Source organism: Typopeltis vanoorti, chromosome 22 (genome assembly GCF_054136105.1).
Source record: "Typopeltis vanoorti isolate ZY-2024b chromosome 22, IOZ_Tvanoo_1.0, whole genome shotgun sequence".
In the NCBI taxonomy this organism is placed as follows: domain Eukaryota; kingdom Metazoa; phylum Arthropoda; class Arachnida; order Uropygi; family Thelyphonidae; genus Typopeltis; species Typopeltis vanoorti.
Genome location: NC_143570.1, coordinates 94973931 through 94998177, shown reverse-complemented (window position 1 = coordinate 94998177; position 24247 = coordinate 94973931). Strand labels below are relative to the sequence as shown.

At 34.5% G+C, this 24247-nt stretch overlaps 1 protein-coding gene across 5 annotated transcripts in view; it reads right to left on the bottom strand.

Annotated features, from left to right (window-relative positions):
* RhoGAP19D (Rho GTPase activating protein at 19D) overlaps positions 1 to 24247 on the bottom strand; it is a 503360-nt gene that overhangs the window by 419640 nt on the left and 59473 nt on the right. For all 5 annotated transcript variants that reach the window (XM_090412052.1, XM_090412051.1, XM_090412054.1 and 2 more), the window contains one exon: positions 6244 to 6387. In XM_090412052.1, the coding sequence (XP_090268178.1) occupies positions 6244 to 6387 (144 nt within the window). The remainder of the gene's footprint in view (positions 1 to 6243; positions 6388 to 24247) is intronic.

Below are 24247 nucleotides of genomic sequence, written 5' to 3'. Positions count from 1 at the left end.
CCAAAATATATGAAATACACCAAAATCTCTACAAAAAATAAAACATCACTTTTGAATCCACTTCACCAACATTCATGGCATAAATACCATTATATGTGACATGCACCATTCATTTACAGACATCTAGACCAGACTTCCTGTTCTAGCCAGAAACCCAAATTGCAGCTACCACCACCAGAGGGGGGTCTACTTCAGTGCCTAAATTACACTCCGTGTGATACCTTTCCACAAGAGGGCATCACTTTCATAAGATATGACACTGCTTGTTTGCTTGTCATCAGATTTAGAATCCTCTGCTTCTCACTTCATCTGGCTTAAAGGTTTTCTTTGTCCCATTACATACCATCTGTAGTATTTCCTAATCAAAAAATGAGAGTAGAGATGTGAAAATTAATTTAAAAAAAAAAAAAACTTCCTTAAAAAGCAACTCCGAAATATATGAGACACACCAAAATCCCTACAAAAAATAAAATATCACTTTTGATACATGGCATAAATGCACTCTGAGCCAAATTCTGAAACTAGTTTGGTTCTTCACCTTTTTTTTTTTTTCTATCCCTGAAGCATTTTCACAATCTAACTATCCAAAGAGTGAGGTTATCTTCCCAGGTGACCGTCCACAAATGAATTTTCCAATTTCACTGACCAAGCTGAAAGATCTGAAAATATTTGAAATGACCTACTACAACCTAAATACCTGATAATCCTCTACACCAGTGGTTCTTAACGTTTTCGAAATCACGGAACACTTTTGATTATAAGAAGAATTTGGGGAACACCAAAAGCATTAGGATCATAAAGTTAACAATAACAATATGCATTGACTTGGCTTTTATAAAAATATAACTTATTTTAATGCGATACTTGAGATTGTCAGCTTTTGCTGATTTCAGCAATATCAGGTCTAATATGTGATATAACTACCCACATCTCTTTGTCTATATTAGAAAGTCATTCACGCGTTTTAGTTTTTATATTGGTTAATATTGAGAAAACGAGCTCACAAATATGATGTTGAAAGCTGTAACAAAATTTTCAGTGTCCTTGTGGAGAGAGCTGGGTATTAGGCTTAGACAAAAATCCAAAATTCCTCAAGAGTCATTTCAGAGAATTTCATTTTCAGAATATGATCTATCAGTTACCTGTTCACAAGATAACTGATAGTTCTTCTTGTAACGAAAATTCACAACTCGATGTATTAACTGTGCCAAATGGATTTCGTATCCGGTCATAACTGTGTGCATTTAAGTAAGGAAAGTAACTTGAAATCTTTTCTTCCAATATTGTTAAATTTTTACACATTAAAAATAGTACCTATAAATGATATTCTATTGGTTTAGAAGTCAACACGCAAAGCAGTCATCAGTTGTTAGGATCAAAGTAACCAATTAAACTCAGAAAAGTGTCGTGTGACATATTTCACTGGTGGAACACTTGTAACCAGTTTGCGGAACACGAGTGTTCCAGGGGACACCGGTTAAGAACCACTGCTCTACACTATCCCAATACCAACAATCTTTTCTTAACCAGTTCTCCTTCCAGGTACACGGCAGAGGTCACTGCCACTCTCAGTAATGTGGACCACAATCTTGTACAAGCTTCCTCTCTCACACAGAAAGCCCTTCTCTAACCACTCCCAACCTCATAATCCTTCGGCTTTACAAAAGTGGCAAGTGAGACAACCTTCAGAATTTCTGCTTGGTCAGACTATTGATTCCACACTTCTGACACAAATGCCTACCTACGTGAGTTACATAAATTACTCTATAACTTGCTTAGACATGAATGGAATGAGGAATGAAGGCTCTCATTCCCTATTCCATCCAAAATTCTCAACAATTGTTTTATTAAACAATGTTTAATAAGATTATCAAGGCAGCTGAATAAAAAATCTGACTTACCACAGATGGCTTGCAAGGAGAATTGCAGCTTCAGATTCAACCTATTGCAATTATCTATTGGTCCTTACAAAGTGAGATTTGTTCCAAATGGAAGTGCCTCCCTAACCAGAAGTTACAGTTTCCAAATGGAAACTGTAACTTCTGGTCCCTTGCAAAGGGCATCAGGTGCAACTTCTGCTCACCTGAGCTATGCTTCTACCAATTTCTCTCATCCAGATGGCACCACTGTTACAGCATATACTATCACTTATGAGTTTGTGGGATGTAGCCCATACTTGCATCCCACAAGCTCACCTAAAGATAAAGCCAACCTCCTGGCATCACTCTTTTCCTCCAACTCCTGCATACAGGACCGAGGCAAACTGCTTCCTACCATACCAGAAACAGAGATCAATATGCCTCTTGTAGCTTTTGGCTAAAAAACATCAGAAGAATGCCAAATAACTTAGATACCAAAATGTCTTCTGATAGGTCCCTTTTGCCAGAAAAAATAATTTTGCTAATATTAAACATGATCTGGTTATCCTTATCCCATTGAAATATAGTATGATGATTAGTATCTAAGGCTCTGGTTGAAGATCTTGAAGATTGGAATGTTTGTGTACTCACAGTTAACACTATATAAACTGCCTTTCTCAACTTTCTGAATAAATTATCTGGCAAATTAGAAGCAAATTTGCCATCTGATTGTAATATCAGGCCTGATGCCGCTTTTATTCATAATGTGATCCATACAGATGATGAATAATGTGCATCCTTCTCTTACTGCTGATTTTATATCAAACCATCTTCCTGTGTATTGAAATAAACAAATACGATTTGTTTATTTCAAATCTTATTGCTGACTGAGAACTTAAAATAGACTATGTATTGCTCTGCACGCAAGGTGATGAATCATTGAAAAAGGCAGTTATGTTGGGGAAGATTGAGGGAATGAGAAGAAGAGGAAGACCACAAAAGAGTTGGATGGACAGCATAAAAGAACTACTAGAAATTCTTACAATTACTGAAAGAAAGGACAAAAGGGCAAAATATTTTCACAGAAGTGAAAATCTGATCTTGACAACCTCTATTTGGCCTGAACCCGGCTAGTTCTCGAAGTTTCTCTTCCACAATCTTTCTCAACCTCTTTTCAAGTATGCTTGCATAAATCTTACCTGGAACACTTATTAGAGAAATTACTCTGTAATTTTCAGATTCAGTTTTATTCACTTTTTTATAGATGAGTAATCTGAGAGCTCTACTGCAATCATTGGGAATTCGACCTTCTGACCAGGATCTCTGAATTATGCAGTGTAGCCACTGAAAAAAATTTATACCCCCATATTCAAGCAATTAGGTCGAATACCATTTACTCCAATGCCTTTCCACATTCAAGTTTTTGACAGCTTTTTCTACCTCAAGCATTGATATGTACTCCTCTTTGCATTCCTCTTGAAAATTTTCTAGTAAGGTTCTGCCACTGCTGCTTGATTCATTTAATAGTCTTTCAAGTAATTACTCCAGACATCCAGGATATCCTTATCTTCAGTTTTCATGTCATCTTTATTATCTTTGATTCCTTTTACAGTGCTTTTTCCTCCATTTCTAAGCTTCTTCAATAGCCTCCAGAACATTTTGCCACCTTCCTGATATTTATTTTTCATACTCTTACCAAAGTCTTCCCATGACTTGTTTAGCTCAATTACAACTTTCTTTGTACTATTTTAGGGCATCTGCCGACTTATTTTCTTGAAACTTTTGGTAAGCTATCTTCTTTTCCAGGACTGCTTCTTTAACTTCTTGTGTTCACCATGGTGTTTTTATTTTTCTATCCTTGCAAACAACATCACCACATACCTCCCTAAATGAATTATCAATGTCTTCTTCAGAGTTTGCCACTGAGACTCCAAGGCTTGGTTCTTGTTTTCAATTTATTTCATTTTTTCTTCAATAATGTTTGTATAATCAAGGCTACAATTTACTTGTAAAAGCTGCTCAACTTTAATTCTTTTTAAAACTTCCTTACATACTGTGCTTTTCAATGAGATATCCATTTTTATCCTGCTTAGTAATTCACTTCCAATTTCAAATCCTCTGTACACTCTTGTATCCTGAACAAGCATGAAGATATCACAATCAACAATGAGGTAGTCAATGAGGCTTTCTTATTTCTTGTGTCTTCTCTCCATATGACTTGAGCACAGCTTATTGTGGAAACAGGGTGTTAGTAATGACTAGTATCCAGAGCAGAAGTCCAGTAAATACTAACCATCATTAGCTTTGCCCTTTTTTCCATATATTCCTTAAATGTTCCGATATGCCTCGTGGGATTCATTTCCTATTTTGTTCAGATCTTCAACAAGGACCTTTTTTCCATTTTCTTTGTCAGCTGCCAATTATAATAACTCAAAAAATTCCTCCACTTCTTCCTTAGACGAACCTTCTGTGGTACCATAGCCACAAATAAGTTTTATTGTCCATGTCCCCATTTTGAAGTTTGCCCACATAACTCTACTTGAAACTGCCTTCCAATCAAGAAGTTTATCTTCATATTTGGTGTTGAATGCTATCTCTATTCCTTCCTTTCCTTCATCATTATTGCCTGAAAACAACATCCTATACTTATTATTTAGTAAGATCTCGCCTGTTTTTTGTCCTCTTTGTCTCAGTAATGCCAATTAGGTCCACGTGGTGCTTTTCTAATTCTTCTATAAGTTCGATTTCTTTTCCATTAATACTCCTTATATTGATTGTTCCTATCTTCAGTTCTTCTGATGTTGGATTTATTCTTCTTCTTCTAGATGTTGAATGGGAGTATGTTCTAGTAGCTGACTGCTGGTCCTGGTCCCCTGATGAAAGCAGCAGAGGCATTGTTGAACCATGCGACATTCCAGCAGGCATGAAATCTCTTCATGTTGCACCATGCATTTGTGGTTTAAGCCAATAGAGAGCAATTTGATCAAAGTCCCAAATTGCCAGTCCATCCTCAGTATCCAACAGATATCTACTAATGGGTGCACCACGTGAAGGTGAGAATTGGACTGAGGGTCAGAAGCCTCAGTCAGTTCTCTGCATTCCTGAAAGGTAATGTGGAGGTCTCCTCCGAGTTTGGCTTTGATCGTTATGCTTGCTTCTACTCTTCCTCTTTTATTCCCTCTAACACTGCAGTCTGGAAAAACATTCCTCACAAAATATTCCCCAAAAACTATAATTTGTAAATCTTCAAGATAAATGTCGATAAGTTTCATTTCTCTTTTTAAAAGAGAAACTTTACATTTCTCTTTTAAAAAGAGAAATATAAAGTTTATTGTAGTCATAAATCCATACAGGATACATTCGGTTAAAACTAAAAGAAACTTTATCGCTTTATAGTTTATACAGAAGTGGGTCCGATAAAGTTTAGTTGTGAATTATGAATTTGTTATTTAGGATTCTAAGTCTAAAGGGTGATTTGAAATTGTCAATATGGTTTTAGTTATTTCTTTAATAAGTATGCTGAGACTTTCATATGGAAAGTAAATCCAATTCTAAAGTGATGAAACTACTGATACGGTTTTAGTAATTTATTCATATGAAAACAAGATCCCCCACCCACCCTCCAGTAGTCTGTGATTTTAGGATGCAGGAAAAACTTAACTGATTTGTGTTGCTGTTTTTACAAAAAAAAAAAAGCAGTTTGTGTTAGTTCTTATGTGTTCATTCAAGAGAATAAAATTTCTGAAGGAAGCAAGAAACTAAAATTTCAAAAGTTCTGTCCATAAAGAAAAACTGTTAGCTTATTACTTAAAGAGTCAATAGGCTTCAATTTAAACAATGTTTGCTTATATAACTGAAAAGAAGCTCTAAATAAAGTGTGCTGAATAGTTAAGTTATGGTGACTTAATGAGTTAAATGGCTAATAAGTTGATCTAAAAGGATAAATTAAATATATATGACATATATATCATATGTGTATATGATATCCTGAAATATGAATCTGTGTGCAAGTTTATTTTGAAATTAAGAGTTAAACTATTCAGAATTGAGAGTAATTTACTAATGGTGCAAACAAAAGGACTGCATGCAAAAAAAAAAAAGGTAAAAAAATTTCTCCTTCCCTATCTTACATAAAAAGTGATTGTATGTCACATGTTGACTATACAAGAGAAGAATAAAACCTAAAACAAAACTCAGTATATGATAATGCCTTTAAATATATTAGTATTATTTTTATATTATTATTTTAATTATAGCTGTACTATATCTTACAAATGACATAATACTTTAAAAATAAATTTTCCCCAATTCTCTTGGTTGTCTAATTAACAGAAAGCAGCTCGTACATCATAAAAAATAAATAAATAAAAATAACATATCTCACCAGGAGGCTTTCTGGAGGATACACAATAAAATGACGAAGAGTGAATCCAAAGTCTCCTTTTTCCTTGTATAAGGTAACAGTTCGAGGATTTGGTCGGGAGTAATCTTTACTTTTACCAACTCTGCGTATTTGGCCCCTAGAACCCTAAAGATAAAAATGATAAAAAATAACAGAATTTGTAAAACTGACAATTTACTCTCTAATTTATGACTTATATGATGCCACTTGTAATAACATTTGTGTGATCACATATTATAAGTGGAATATTACTTATATGCATTTGAGACATGGACATTCATGATTCTGGTTGATACCAAATTTAAAATCAGTTGAGTAGTGTTTTTCACACTAAATTCCAAGTCAACATGAAGCGGTCAAGATCAAATTCACTAATTTCAGTGTGAAGGTTGAAATGTCCCTAGAATTAATTCCATCCTTTCATCGACATTGTGGGAACACCAACATATACTAATGTATTTAATGCACCCACTCAAAATAAAAACTGACAACAAAAATTTTAAATAACCAATATACTCATTTGACAATATGCACTTAAAAACTATCTTTATTCTTCTTGTGGAATATGTAAAATAAAAAAGAAAATTATAAAAATAAAAAAAGTAACACATTATCACAGACAAATCATAAAAGGGTGACTTCATAACCACACTCTTGTGTAACAACACCATTCATTATCACAATGACCATATTGCAAACAAGTTTATTTCCTAGATTCCATAAATTTCATTTAATTCCATCTGGCGAGAAAGGAATTATAATTTCAAATAATTTTCCAATAAAAAATAGTCCAATCATAGGGTTGAGGAGGACAAATAATCATCCATGAATCTAAAACCTGCAAATGAAAATGCCAAATATATAAATGACTAAATATACATCATTCAAGGTCTCCTGTAATTCTTCACATACAATACAATATTAATAAGCTGTTTTATAAATAAATATTTCCATTGTTTTAGTGAGAACTATAATAACATCTTTAATAAATTTATAGTCTATCAAATGGTGACACTTCTGTAAAAACAAATAAGTGTATCAAAAATTAGTGTAGTTTATGAAGCTTTGACCATTTTAAGTGTATTCTGCAAAATGTATAACACTTAACACCTATGCAATTCATTTTGTTCATCCATCTGCATGTGCACAAGTTTTTCTGGGACTAAAGTTAGATGGATTTTTGATGTGGATGTGAAGACGCCAAATTATGTCCATTCTTGCCAAATGGGATTCAATAAATTTTGGAATTTAGGATGTGTATTGTATGGACATACAAGAATATGTCCATACAATTCAATTTTTGTTTCAATCGATTTATTTTAGAAGTATTTTACAAAATGCATCAACACCTATTAAATTTATACCAATAAACAATTTGGAACAATATTAGACACACATATTCACAAGAATAAAGAATAATAATCTTTATTATTGCAAATATTTCAGTCAGAAATTAACAGGCCATCATCAGTGTATAAGCAAAATCACAAGGTGAAATGAGAAGAATGTTAATCCAATTTACAAAGCTGATCCATGTGCCAGAGTGCTGCATATGGAGGTTACGAAATAAAATGTGACTACAATTAAATCTAAAACTAAAATTTAATTAATTTTGAAATAGCAAAATTTAGATAAATAAAATCATTGTTTTTATTTTTGTCAGAAATTCTGATGAATTTTCAGAGAGGCTTGTCCATGGCCTGTTAGTGGGAGGGTATTTATGCAGTCAACTGTGGGTCTGAGTAGGAGTCCTCCTTCGTGGAATTTTGATAGGCTATAGAAACAATGGGTTCTTCCAAAATGGGTATTTGGTTGTTGTTTTTTTTTAAGGCGCCTTCATTCACTTTATTTATTGAGTAAAGAATTGAGTTTGTTGATTTAGCTATTGATAGGGTTTTGAGTAATCTCCTGGTAAGTGGTTTGATCTTGTAACAGAAGGGAAGTTTTTCTGCTATATGCAGTACTGTCGATGATTACTACAGATTTTCCTTTCTCTTCTTGAGTTATAGTTTCTTTTGTCTACTACAAAAACTAATTTGGAACATACAAACATTTATTGAGCAATTTCAAGTTTAGCATTAATTGGATTATTTGTAGAGGCACAAAGGAACAAATTGTGTCAATAACCTAATCCTAGTCAGGTTAAAGATGAAATTTATAACATTTTCAATTTTAGATTATATAAAAACATATCCATGTAATTCAATTTTTGTTTGAGTCATTTGTTGTGGCAAAATTAGGAAAAACAAAATTATATGTCTCCAAGTACAAGGCAAAAATAAGTCAAAGTTTCATAAAAAGATTTTTTCTCCCTTTTCTTTATAATATCCTTTTTATTAAAAAAATGTCTGAAATGATCAGAATTAATTTCTCCCTTGTTTGATTGAACCTAATTATATGGTATTTAGGAAATCAATTAAAAACTTAGATTGTTTCAATTCTGATTTCGATTAGACCATTTGTAGACAAAAATTATAGGCAAAACAAAAATTTCTATTTAAGGCAAAAAAAGACCAACTTTTTTGTAAACCCATAACTTTTGACAAATGTAAATTTTTACAAGTATTACCAAGTACTCAATCAAGATATTGGAATCAAGTTCTTGTGTTGGACTACATTATTATTATTACACGCTATCTCCATAGAAACTGGACACTCATCGTGGGAGACCCACACTAACTTTTATACACACAAAACCTAGCAAACCACTCCTTAAACTCATTCACTGTCAGGGCACTCACAAGTAATTCTAGCAATCCATTCCACTCATTCATTACTCTACATGCAAAAAATCTAGTCTGCACGCTCTTACATACTACACTCTTACACAACTCCCATGAATGACTCCTAGGTTCTCTGACCGTTTGTCATATACTGAAAAAATAATGTTTGCATCAATTTTATAAAGTCCCTTTAATATCTTCAAAATTTTTATCATGTCTCCGCTTTTCCACCTATCAACTAAACTTTGTAATCCACACACCTTCAATCTATCCTCATAGGGAGCATTACACAGACCTGTCACCAGCTTGGTCACTCATCTTTGAATCTTCTCTACCACCTCCTGATCCCCAAGAAACCCAGACAACCTCATCTGTGCACAATAGTCAAGATGCAGTCAAAAGAGGAATAATAACTTCCCTATTTTTACTTGTTAGCATGTATTTCGACATGCAAGTAATCATTTGAGCTATTTTGAGTCAAGTACCATGAAGTAATGTACATGTGAGATTTTTCTCACATTTACAGACCTTGGCTAAATGCAATAAGAATCAAGACATGATGCAGGATCATGTCTTGATTCCTACTGCAATGATGGGGAGCGAGCAGCATTCAGAAAGCTTCTTTAAATTTTTTGACAAAACAGTTATATTCATTATAATATACAGCATTTCTGTTTTTTAGTGAAAAACAGAAATGCTGTATATTATAACGTTTTTTAGTGAAAAACAGAAATGCCGTATATTATGACGAACATAACTGTTTTGTCAAAAAATTTAAAGAAGCTTTCTGAATGCTACTACGATCAAGTACTGGATTGTCTTCATGGGTAGTGTGAAAAGTTAAACCAGATATTCGTTTTCTTTTCTTTTCAACATCTTTAAATATTCTGACATGTGGATTCCTTTGGAACATTCCATTTGAACACCATAACAAATGCTGCACAAACTGAATACTGAAGATACCTGGCTTCCTGAGGGGAGGTTGTGGAGATGTTGGAGGATGTAAGAATCTGGAAATCTTGTATAGTGGAGTGAAAGTCACTGTTTTGCCATATCTTTGGAGAAATCAAGAAATTTTGTCAATAACACTGAAGATGTGGGGAAAGGTGATCACCTTAAAAGTCATGCTTATAAGTTGATGCCTTGGGAGACATTTGCAAAATCCTGGTGGTGATCTTGTCCTCATATCCATTAAGAAAAGAGTAAGAGTGAGGTAACAGAATTCTTTATTTTGCATTCCTACATTGTGTGCTCTGCCTCTTAAAATTTTTATTATTCCTAACTTCTGCAAGGGGTGCTTAAGGGTCAAAGCTGTATAACTGAGAGGAGACCTCCACATAGCCTTTAAAGGAATGCAGAGAACCGACCAGGGCTTCTGACCTAATGTCCAATCCTCACCTTCTCGTGGTGCACCCTGTTGGGTATCTACTTTGATACTGAACGAACGAGGATGGGCTGGCAATTTGGGATTTAGCCGACCAAATTGTATTCTTATTGGTTAAACCAAAATAAAAAATGATGGTACAACATGACAAAATTTCATGCCGGCTGGGGCGTCGCCCGGTTAAACAAGGCCCCCGTTGTTTTCGCCAGGGAACCAGGGCGAACAGCGAAAAGTCAGCTACTGGAACAAATCTGAAAACAAACCCCAACTCAACATCACCAGAGTTAAAGATCGGTACTATCAACGTAAGAAGCCTGAATGGCAAAGAAATGGTGCTAGCTGAGGAATTAGATAAGTCCCAGATCGACATAATAGGGGTGACTGAAACAAAAAAGACCAAAACTGGTGAGATCTTTCTGAGCAATAAATACAAAATGTTATATTCAGGCAATAACAATCAAGGAAAAGAAGGAGTAGCCATAGTATTCAACACAAAATACGAGGCTAATCTTCTTGAATGGCAGTCAGTCTCAAGTAGAGTAATGTGGGCAAATATGAGAATGGGGAACTGGACAATGAGACTTATTTGTGCCTATGGTCCCACAGAAGGTTCTACTAAGGTAGAAGTGGAGGAATTTTTTGAGGCTTTAGAAAAAGCAACTGACACAATGAAAAAGGAAAAGTTGGTCCTTGTTGGGGATCTAAATAGTAGAGTAGGAAATGATTGTGAGACATACAAAAATATTTTGGGAAAATTTGGAGAAAAGAGCAAAGCTAATAATAATGGCAAATATCTGTTGGATTTCTGCTCAGGACATGGACTGGTTATTACTAACACCATGTTCCAACATAAAAATGTGCACAAATTCACATGGAGAGAAGAGGCTAGGAATAAGAAAAGTCTCATTGACTATGTTATTGTTGATAGTGATGTTTTCTCCCTGGTGCAGGACACCAGAGTGTACAGAGGATTTGAAATTGGAAGTGATCACTATTTAGTCTTGAGCAGGATAAAATTGAATTTCATATTGAAAAGAATAACATGTAAGAAAGTTTTAAAGCGAATAAAAGTTGAGCAGCTCTCAGATGTAAACTGTAGACTAAAATACAGAAATATTATTGAAAAGAAAATGAAAGAGTTTGAGAACAGGAATCAAACCTTGGAGATTCAGTGGCAAACTCTGAAGGAAACATTGATTGATTCTGCCAGAGAGGCATGTGGTGAGGTTGTGTGCAAAGATAAAAAAATCAGAACTCCCTGGTGGACACAGGAAGTTAAAGAGGCAGTGAAGGAAAAGAAGAAAGCATATCAAAAGTTCCTGGCAAATAAGTCAGCTTTTACTCTTACAGAATACAGAGACAAATGTAAGAAAGCTAAACAGTGTGTAAAACTAGCTAAACAAAAGTCATGGGAGGCCTTTGGCAAGAATATAGAAAATAAATATCAAGAAGGTGGCAAAATATTCTGGAGGTTGTTGAAGAAGCTTAGGAATGGAGGAAAGAGTGCTGTAAAAGGAATTAGAGATGATAAAGGTGAAATGAAAACAGTAGAAAAAGATATCCTTGAAGTATGGAGTAATTACTTTGAAAAACTGCTAAATGAAACAAGCAGTGATGACAGCACAGTGATAAAAAACACTGACCAGGCATGCAGTCAGGAATACATATCTATACTTGAAGTAGAAAAAGCCATCAAAGGCTTGAAATGTGGAAAGGCAGCAGGAGTAGATGATATTCGACCAGAAATGCTGAAGTATGGTGGTATAAGAGTCTTACAGTGGCTGCACTGCATAGTTCAGAAAGCCTGGACAGAGGGACGAATTCCTGATGATTGGATTAGAGCTCTCATAGTACCCATATATAAAAAGGGAAATAAAACTGAATGTGAGAATTACAGAGGTATTTCCCTACTGAGTGTTCCTGGCAAGATCTATGCAAGTATACTTGAGAAACGGTTGAGAAGAATTGTGGAAGAAAAGCTTGGTGAAGAACAAGCTGGATTCAGGCCAAATAGAGGCTGTCAGGATGAGATCTTCACTTTACGACAAATAGTCGAGAAAGCATGGGAATATAACAAAGATCTGTATTTAAGTTTTGTCGATTTGGAAAAGGCATATGACAAGGTGCCAAGAGAGAATCTATTCAATACGCTGCAGTTATATGGTGTCAATGGGGCATTATATCAAGCAATACTTAGTCTTTATTTGAGTTGTGAGTCAGCAGTTAGAATTGAAGGAAGTACAGGAAGATGGTTTAATGTTAAATCTGGTGTGAGACAAGGATGTACATTATCCCCTCTGTTATTCATTATCTATATGGATCACATTATGAAGGAATGTGGTATTAAACCTGATATCAAAATTGGAGATGTTAATGTCAGCTCTTTGCTTTATGCGGATGATGTTATACTTCTAAATAAATCCGCTACAAGTCTGCAAGATTCTCTGACTAAATTGAATAGCTGTTGTAATAGATATGGTATGAAGGTCAGCAATAAAAAGACAAAGACAATGAAAATAGGCAGAATCATTGAAAATGTCAACTGTGTTGTGAATGGAGAACCTGTGGAACAAGTAAAACATTTCAGCTACTTAGGCACAATTTTTACTGAAGATGGTAAACTAAATATAGAAATAGACAACAGAATCAGCAAAGCTGGTATCGTGGGAAGTCAATTGAATAAATTCATATGGAATAAGAAAGAAATTAGTCGGAACACTAAATTAGCTGTATACAAGACTGTGTTCAAACCAATTTTAACTTATGGATCTGAGAGCTGGGTCAGAAGTAAAATACTTGACCAAAGACTAGAGACCGCAGATATGAGAGTCCTGAGAAAGATTAGAGGCGTGAACAGATGGCATCAATGGCAATATCATATTAAAAATGAGGATATTAGGAAAGAACTTGACATTGTCAGCATCCAGGAATGCGTTAGCAGAGCTAATCTCAGATGGTATGGTCACTTAAATAGAATGGGAGAGGAAAGATTAGCAAAACAAGTGTTCTCTGCCAGGTTGGCAGGAAAACGACCCAGAGGAAGACCAAGATATAGGTGGATTGATACGGTACAAAGTGCCTTAGACGATAGAAATATAAGATCTGATAATGTTGGAGTCTTGACAAGTAACAGACTGATTTGGAGGAAAATTGTAGATAGGAAGTTAGTAATGATGTAATTTTTTCATGTAGTACTGTCATATCCTGTACACCCCTTGAGGGTACATGGCAGGAATTTGATGATGATGATGATGATGATGAACTTCTGCAAGGAGTAGGAGTGAGAAGTACAGAGGAATCCATCGAAGTTGGTGCATTTTCTGTATACTGGATAACAAGTCTTACCTTCAAATTCTAGGAGAATGTCAAGGAAAAATAACTTCCTGTTTTTAAGTTCAAGAGTAAATTTTACATTATAGTGTAGACTGTTGAGATAACAGGTTTTTGATGGTATCCTTCTATATGGTTTTCTTTTTAAAGGATTCCTTGAATAAGTTGGCCAGAAATGGAACTTGGGGGGGGGGGGGGGGGCATAGCTTGATCTTGTGTGAACTCCCTGTACCTATCCTTGAACAATTTTCTTAACAGAATGACAATATCTGATGGGTAAAGATCTCCAAGTAGCTCCAAAGTTTCTTCTCTGGACACATTTGTGAAGAGATTAGTAATATCTAAGGTTGACTGGAGGTATGTGAAACTGGCATCGACAATGAGTCTCAAAAATATTTCTGGTTTATGAGTCTTCATGATTGTAAATTCTTGGAACCAGTGGGTGCTTGGAAGTGAGACCTTTTTTTCCCCTCCTCCCAACAGTAACCCTACCAGGAGGTAATTTATTTCCTACATGCTTCATTGCATATATTACATGTAGCTTCCAAGTACTAATTAACATTTATATTTATATTTTTGTATCAATGTTCACATTTACATTTTTACATCTATATATACATATTCTTCACACAATATCAGTAATTTATGTCACATTACAATGACTGGAAGTTGATGTTATTGGCAAAATTAAATAATTCTTAGTTTTTTAATTATTAATTAATATGTATTAATTATATTAATTTATTAATAACACTTTGAGATAAGTTTCTGTTTTGAAACTGGTCACTCGTCTCCAGAAGTGATGATGTATTAAGAGCATCCGGATGGAGGTCAGTAGCTGAAAGTCATAAAGTAAGTGATCAGTCTGTTAAAGGTGTGGACAACAAATGCATGATGGCGATTCCAGGAGATGGAATCTGTACCTACACAGATGTCTTAATTTTCCAGTCCAGTTAGTAGTGTGGTTAAACCTGGAGAGTTGGCATGTTTTTTCAGCTGGAGTCTACTTCTGATACTTGGCAAGTATCAGAAGATGTTTTCCATTCTTCTCTCCACAAGTTTAGGCTTACTTCTTCTGCAAGTGTTTTTATAGCAGATTTTGAGTACTTCTGGTAACTTGTTTCTAATCACTCGTTTATAGCTGCTTCTTTAGCAAGCTGATCTGTTCTCTCATTTCCTGCTATCCCAGTATGCACCTTCACTTGGCAGAACTTGATTTCCCATCCTTCTAGAGTAAGATTCCAAACCAGATTTCTTGTCTGTTCTATTAATGCTGTATATGGTTGTTCTGGTTTTTTTACCATCTATAGTGCTTCTACTGTCACTGTAAATTGTTGCTGTCTTTTGATGAGAGATGTCAAGTTCTAATTCCTGGAGATATGTAAGTGAATGAACTATAGCAAGTTGTTCTGCTTAGTTGTTGGAACAGAGGATGCAATCTAGAGCAGCATTCTTATATATAATGGGCTGTCTGTAATATGCAATAAAAGAACAACCGACATTTCCTTTGGTTTTGCTTCCATCAGTTGGAAATCATTACTTTCAGAGTTTTCCTTCTCCTTAATATAGGTTTTCTTTGCTGGGTGAGGTCACCTACTGTAGTGAAGCATACATTCGTAGCAACATTGGATCAATGTTGGAATTTCCATTATATCTTCCCAAAGTGACTTCATATGTAAGAAAGAATTCTTGCATTTTTAGGCAGATCGGTGTTAGACCAACAATAATGCAAGCTGCCTCAAAAGATATGGTCCTGTATCCTTTAATTATTCGTATGGCTATAAGGCATTGAACTCTGTTTAACTTTTGTTTGGATTCCAGGAGTGGAATTTGTGTAGGTAGTATCTTAATAAAAAAAAAGAATTTTAGTGCATATTTTCAAGGCATGTGCAGCTTAAGATATCAATGGTAGTATAGCTCCGGTATATATTGTTTTCACCACTCGGTGGCCTAATCCCCACTTTATCCTCGATGATTTGGGAAGGTTTACTATTTGCAGGCTTTTTTTGGCAGCATATGAGATGTGCTTGCTGAAGGTAAATTTTTTATCTATTGTTACTCCTAAGTATTTTAGCACACTGGCTACTCGAGAACTTCCCCATTTGGAAGACCGTCACAGGTTTTTTTTTTTTTTTTTTTACATGAGATGTTAAGCACTTTAGACTTGGTACTACTGAAGGTAACTTTCTTATCATGTGCCCACTCTGAAATTTTAAAGAGTTCTTCATTGGCCGTTACTTCTAACTGTAAGATGCCGCATTTCTGAATCATTATCATTGCATCATCAGCAAAAGCTATGACTTTTGTTTCAGTAGTGAAAGAAAGTCTTAATAATGAATCTGTTACTTGATATAAAGCTCAATTTATTCTTATTGTTACATGACACCTCCAAGGAGTCCAAAGACTCATCGAGGAGAAGGCACCTACTCTACAACTCTCCATCCCCACCACTCAACCCACCAACTACAGCAAACTGCCATCACCATCTACTGCCCACTACCACCAGTATTTTCACAGACAATCACAAACATCCATGCCCATGGTGGGATTCGAACCCAGAGCCTTTTGGCTGGAGAGCAGATACACTAACTCAGCCTACCAGGCTGGCATACCTGGTCCATACCAGGAACCCTGCAGAGAGCCTAGTTGGCCTTCTTTCATTACAGCTGTGGTTTTCAATGTCATAGTTGTTCCTCCACTGTAAAATAATTTTTTATAAGATTTAAAAGAAATGATAGATCTAACAACTAAATCACTAGAAATTAGATTAGACATTAATTCCAAAATAATGACAAACCGAACAGGATATGATGAAAGACAGAAGGTTAAGGTAAACAATAAAGAAATTGAAATAGTAAATGAGTATGTTAAGAAAATTGTTAACAATGAAGAAACAAGGAGTCATGGAAGAAGTGAAAACGAGAAGAATGGGAATAGGGTGGGCAGGTTTTGGAAAACTGAAGAGATTTTAAAACAGCAAAATAAAACCTGAAACAGAGCAAGACTGTTCAACCAATGTGTATTGCCTGTTATGACATAGAGAGCCGAAATCTGTCCAATCAAAAAGGAAATAGATAAAATGAAAAAAAAAACAGAAAGAAGAATGGAAAGATGTCTGCTAAACATAAGACTCAGAGATAAAATCAAAAATTAAGAAATAAGAGCTAAAACATTTTAGATAATGGAGAAAACATACTTCAAAAGAAATGGACAGGACACATTGAAGGACTCAAGGGCAATAGACAGACAAAAGTTTTACCGGAGTGGTAGCCATATGAAAGTAAAAAAAAAGATCAGCTGGAAGATCTGAAATATGGTCAGACGATATAATAAAATAATAAAAACAACTGGAACTCTTTAGCACTAACAAGCTCAGGATAGAAACAGATTGAGACATCTTTGTACATCGAGTGAGATCAGTAGCACATCATTTTTTTTTTCTTGCTATAGACCAGCGGTCTCACACTGGCGGCCTGCAGGCCACATCTGGCCCCCAAAGCAATTTTACACAGCCTGCGAATACATTTCAATTATGTATTTGTTGTAAATACGGTGCTTATAGTTTTAGAGACATAGAGATATGGACTGAGCTTATGTGCACATAAGCTCAGTCCATATCTACAATGTACAATCAGTAAATTTAGTTCGCCAGCCGACAGTTGGTGGCGCTTCAGCATTCTGGTGTTTCCGATGCACAGCTGCGCAGTTCATATTGCAACATAGATGGAGACAAACTAACATATGGCTTATAAAACCTGTTTATTTGAATACATATGAATACCTATTGTTTAGAATTGTGCATAACTTTTGAGTGTTGCTTTCATATGAAAATTCATCTTGTTGAATTAAACTTGTAAATAAAATTATAACTGTGATTTTAATTAAGAGATTAAACTGCAAGCCATATCTTTAACAAAGAGTAAAAGAAATGTGGATGAAGAAGGACGTATTTTTCAAGATAAATGGGAAATTATGTACTTTTGTGGTGTTGTGCGCAATAAAATTGTATGTTTTATTTGTAATAAGGGAATATCAGTTCCAAAAGAATCCAATTTATGTCGCCATTAGGAAACGAATCATGAAAAAAAATTTGAAATGTTGGAAGGCAAATTGAGAGAAGAAAAGTTACTGTTTCTGAAATCTTGCTTACAACGACAACAAAATTTTTTTACTGAACAAATAAATCCAGTGAAGCAACAGTTCACGCAAGTTTAGCTCTCACAAACATCATTGCAAAACGATCAAAACCATTTACTGATGGCAAATTCCTTAAAGATTGTTTGATTAAGTCTGCTGAACTTCTTTGTCCTGCAAACAAGAATTATTTAAAAATATTAGTTTGTCAGCCAACACAGTGCGGAACATATTAACGAAATCGCTAGTGATTTACAATGTCAGTTAAAAAAAAAGTATAGATTTTGCAGCATTCTCAATAGCAGCTGATGAGAGTACTGACATCACAGAGATAGCACAACTTACCATTTTCGTATGAGGTGTTACTGATGAATTTGAAGTAATTGAGGAATTATTGGAAATAATTCCTATGAAAGGAAAAACTGGTGCACAGGATATTTTTTCTGAAATAAAAACTGTAATAGATAAATATAAATTAAGTTGGAATAAAATGTTTGGATTTGCAAGTGATGGTGCAGCTGCTATGGTTGGTAAAAAAAAATGGAGTAGCGGTAAAATTAAGAAATATAGTGAAAGAAAAAAAATTTCAGAATAAATTTTGCCCTATACATTACATTATTCATCAAGAAGCACTTTGTGCCAAAAGTTTGCAGATGGATAATGTTATGGAAACAGTAACTAAAACAGTAAACTTTATCCATGGATGAGCTCCAGATCATCGAGAATTTGTTGCATTACTTGAAGAAATTGAAAGTGAGTACGGAGAAATGATTTATTATAACGAGGTGAGGTGGTTAAGCCGAGGAGCTGTATTAAAATAGTTTTTTGATTTAATAAATGAAATCAAAATTTTCATGACACAAATAAATAAAACCATCAACAAACTACGGAATGATACATGGATAACAGATTTAGCATTTCTTGTTGACTTAACCAGCCATTTAAATATTCTCAATAAAGAGCTGCAAGGAAAGAATAAACTAATCACGGACATGTATGCTTGTATTAAAGCTTTTAAAGTTAAATTGCAATTATGGGAAACACAACTGGGAACAAAAAATTTCGTACATTTCCTGCATCTTAAATCCTGCCCTATTATTTCAAATGAAAAATCTCAAGAATATGCAAGAAAAATAGCATTATTTTTCTTGCATATTTTGGAGTCCGATTTTACATTATTTTCATTACCATTAAAAACGAACGTGAATAACGTACCAGAAAATCTACAAATGGAGCTAATTAATTTACAGTGTGATATAAATCGTATTCAAAGATTTGAAGATACAGATTTGGTTAACTTTTATTCGTACTCAAAAGATAAATACCCTCAGTTATGAATTTTTGCAATAAGAATAATCGCTTTGTTTGGGAGTACATTTATGTGAACAGTTTTTTCGCAGTTGAAAATTAATAAGTCTAAGAAAAGAACCTGATTGACCGATGAGCATTTACAATCCGTGAAGAAGATAGTTTCCAGTAATTTTTCTCCAAGGCTACAAGCTTTATCAGAATCGAAACGTCATCAAGTGTCAAGTTGCAGTAAGAAATAAAGAAGTTTATAATTATTTACATACGAACATATGTATTTTTTCTGTATGTGTCAAAGAAAAATTTAATAAATTAAAGAAAGAGAATAGGTTGTCATTATTTATTCTCAAGTTATAAAGGTTATAAAAGGGTTTCATAATTATAAAGGTTATAAAGGGGTGGTATCCATACATTAGGGGTAAGTATGGTTCAATATATATATATATATATATATATATATATATATATACACTCTCATTTTGTTAAAAAAAATTCTGGCACGTCAGCTACTTTCACATCGTGCATTAAGCCCAGATGCAATTTGAGTTTGAGACTACTGCTATAGACTGTCTTCTGTGAACTCTTTTATCTCCATAATTGCACATCTATTGTGCTGGATAGAAGTCTAAATGCATACTGATTGCTGATTTAAAGGTCTCTTTAAATAGACAAAGGGCATTATTCTGTTTATCAGAAATTTTTCTAGTACCTTAACAGCAACATTTATGAGACTAATTGGTCTATATTTACTAATTCCATCAGATGTTTCTTTTTTTTGGTTTGATTACGGATATAATTTTAGTGCATTTCCATAATAAAAGAAATCATCCTCTTTTTAGGCATTCATTGTAAACTGTTGTTATGAATTTGGGAAATTCAACAAATGCTCTCAGGAGTATATTGCTGGTTATTCCATCCAATCCAGGAGTTTGTTAGCAATGTGTATGTCTGTTTCCATTCTTTGTAAGTGTTGTGGATTTCTTCACTTTTCGATTCATTATCATCAGGAATAAACTTGTCTGCTAAGTTTTGAGTGAAAGAACCATCTGTTTTCTTAATGGTCGATAATATAAGCGTGGCCTTATTCTTGCTTGCTGCTAATTTATATACATATACAGTTCCATGGATTCAATACAGTTCAAACAGTACATAATTTTTTCCATTATTTTTTCGTTTATAATTTTGGCCAATAACTGTATTTGGCTTTATAGTGGTTCTGTCTTAAACCTTGATTATTGTAGGTTCTTTGATGTAGTAGTCTTGAGTTCATTTGCACATTTTCTTAGGAGTGTTAATTCATTGTTCCACCAAGGTAATGATTTTTTACCCTCTAGGTTTAGTATATTGGTTATTCTGAGTGTTTGGTCACAGAATTTTTTCACGCCATGAAATCGCCTTATTATTATTATTATTATCTGAGACCTCCAGGGAGTCAAGGATTCATTGAGGGAGGCTGTAAATTACCCAACCCAGCTATCATACCTTCCCTTAAATTCATTTACACTAAATGCACTCACTACCCCTAACAGCAAATTATTCCACTCACTCACTGCTCTCTGGGAGAAAAAACCTAGCTCTTATCCCTTTCTTGACTGAGAACAACCTTAACTTCCATGAATGCTCCCATGTTCTCTCCACGCCTTCCATATAACGAAAAATTTCATCATTTGAAATACTATAACACCCATTCAAAAGTTTATAGACCTCTATCATATCATCCCTCTTTCTCCTGTTAACCAGAGTCTGTAATCCACACACTCACAATCATAATCTAAATCCCATAATCTGTATATAATCTTTGTAACTCTTCTTCTTTGCACCCTTTCCACGGCTTCTTTATCCCCTTGGAACCCAGGAGACCAAATCTGCACACAGTAATCCAGGTGGTCTTATCAAAGCCTTATAAATAGGCAAAATTACTTCGTGACCCTTACATGTCAAGGTTCGCTTCAACATAGCAATTATCCTCTGAGTATTATGTGCAACTTTTACTATGTGACCTTTGAACTTTAAATTCTTATCCACCAATACACCAAGATCCCTTGCCTCTTCAGTTTCTTGTAGCATAACCCCACTAATATAATATGCTGCTGGAACTCTAATCACGCCAAAGTGCATAACTTTACACTTACTAACATTAAACTGACATCCATTTTCTTTTACATAGATTTCCAGTCTATTCAAATCATTTTGTAATTGCTGAATATCAGTAGCATCCCTGATTGCCCTGCCTATCTTTGCATCATCAGCAAACAATTGTACATCTGATAATAGACCTTGCTTGATGTCATTAATGTACAGATTGAACAATAATGACCCAAGGACTGAACTCTGAGGTACACCACTGGTTACCTTAAATTTGGTAGATTCACACCCACTGTATACCACTTTTTGATATCTGTCTGTCAACTATCTCCAGATCCAAGTCAATAGATTATATTCCAATCCCATATTCTCCAGTTTACACAGCAGCCTGTCGTGTGGTATCCTATCAAATGCCTTAGAAAAATCTAACATTTTCATAGCATATCTATTCCCTTTATCCAATTCGGCCGTAACATTGTTATAAATTAGCAAGGAAGTCTATATCAGCCTGTGCTGATATCCAGATGGCTAAGTTATTTGTCTAAGCTAAGCTGTTGTTTGCTGATCTCAGTAAAGTGATGCTCTGAGATTAGGCACGCAAATTCTCTTTTTAATGCTTTTACAAATGTGTCTAGATTGGTTTTGTTGGTGAAGTACTTGATGTTAATACAATGGTTTGTCTTGTGAATTCTGTTTAAATTTTTGTTACTGATGATGAAACTTAAAATGTAATGATCGGAACAGCTTTCCTCTTCCTTGCATCTCCATTCAGAAATCTGGGGTAAAATAGTATTGTTTGCCATTGTCAGATCAATGAAGCTGCTTCCTCTGGTATTTTCAAATGATAGCGGTATTACTGTCATTGTTTAGTATGTTTAGGGAATTTGATGCTAATAGCTCTTCCAGATTTGTACCTCTATCATTTGTGTTCTTGCATAAAACCAAATGGGCATTGCCATCATTCCAAGAACAGGCCATGACTGATGGTAAAATCCACGATGTTGCCCATTTTTTTAAAGTCGTATTTCATGTCATTATGATAGTCTAGATACATACTCACAGCAAAAGTTTTAATTCCACTGTATGTAATTTCAATAAGTACTGAATCCTCATTGCTGTACTGAGAAATTAATATTGCTTCGACTTCACGATTGACCACGAGTATTGCAAATCTCTTTCTTTCTGATCCTTTGGAAAATACTTTATATTTTATAATTAATTGGAAAGCTACATAATTTGTTGCTGATGTTGTAAGGTTCATGTATTAATGCTAGGCCTATATTTCTTCTATTTATGAATTCTGTTGAGTTATTTACAGCCTTGATAGAGCAATGAAGATTTATTTCAAGGCATGCCAGGAAAGTAGTGCTGTTTCTGCTAACTCTATTATTGCTTTCCATAATCTATGTTTTGAATTTTGAACTGTCTATAGTAGTTGTATATCAGGCAGTCTTTTTGCTTAGTGCCATGTGTTTGCAGTCATTTTTGGTTTTTCCATGCTTATTATGATTTCGGCAATTTATACAGTTTGTCTCAAGCTCATTTCATAGGCACTCGCTGAACTTGTGTTACTTAGATCAGAATGGACAGATGGTTTTCTCCCCTCAGAATGCTCATGTAGTAGGGCAATGGAAAAATTCTCCACAGCGTTTTAACACCGGTTTCCAGCAATTTGGTCCTCACCATTGGATAATTAAGTTATTTTTGTTCATTTTTCTATTTGTTCTGATGAATTTCTGTGTCACTGTATTGCCACTGAAGAGTTCATGTTTATTGAGTAAATTGCAATTGTCACATCGATTTTGCTGAGAATATCATATATAATTAGCCTTGGAAGATGTTTCTTACTGGGATATACTACTAATGTGTCTTTGAATTCCTTAGAGATTTCATTATGTATCAAGTCTATGTCAGTCTTTACTTTGGATTTAATTAAGATTCCTCTGTTATGAGTATTTTTCATTTTTGTGATTGATTTTAACAACCAGTGAATAGCTTAGTAGGGAGAGCTAAATTAGCCTGCTCCTCCTTGTTTGTAATGAACTATAGTTCTTTTGATACTTTGTTTCATTTTGCATTTTACAGAATACCTTTGTTAGTTCATTCACTGCAGTTAGTATGTTCTTTTTAAAATCATTTCTTAAATTATCTCATAATTTGGCAATGTTACGCAGCAAAAATCAAGTGCTTTTTCTAACTCTAATTCAGCCCAAGCCACCGTGTTAATCAAAGTTGTAGTATTACAATTTTCTGATTGAACTCCTAAGTTTTTCCTAAGGTACAAAGTTTAAAAAAATGTACTTACAGTTTTACTGTTTGTTCCTATAAGTGATACTTCCACTGAATTAGACTTCAAAGGGTTGTTCCTTGTGACCTTTGTGCCTCCTAATGGCAACAGTGGAGGGGGGGGAAGAGAGTGCTGGCTCTTACTATAGCAGTTACTCCTATTATGAGGGGAACGTTGTTTTTAAGTGTAGCTGAACAATGGATATAGTCTGACTAACAGTATTCAGTTACAAAGAGAGAAAATAAAAATGTCACTCATATAGTTAGAACTTTAATTCTCTCTGTCTCTCTGTCTATTGCTGTGTGTAATTCCCTAGATACTATCATTCTATTCAGACATTATACAGATAATACTTCCTTTCAGTTCAAAGATAGGTACTAGAAGCAAACACGAGGTCTTGCAATTGTATGTTATTTAAAAAAAAATTTTTTTTTACAGTTTCTCATCATGTAGATCATACTAGAATTTTGGTGATCATTTTTACAACCACAGAAATTGAAAACAGCCATTTCCTTTATCCAACTCAAATGTCAGAAATTACTAAGATGACCTGTATTTCACAAAACCATTCTGCTCCCCTCAAAGAGTATCATATTTCCATCAACAAATTCCTAAATTCTGCCTTTGACCAACTTCAACACTTTAAGTAGCCCTCTTGAGCTCCTGACCAATCCAATTCCAAAGCTATATTCACAAAGAGATTTAATGTTATTTTCAGCATCGCTCATCAACCTC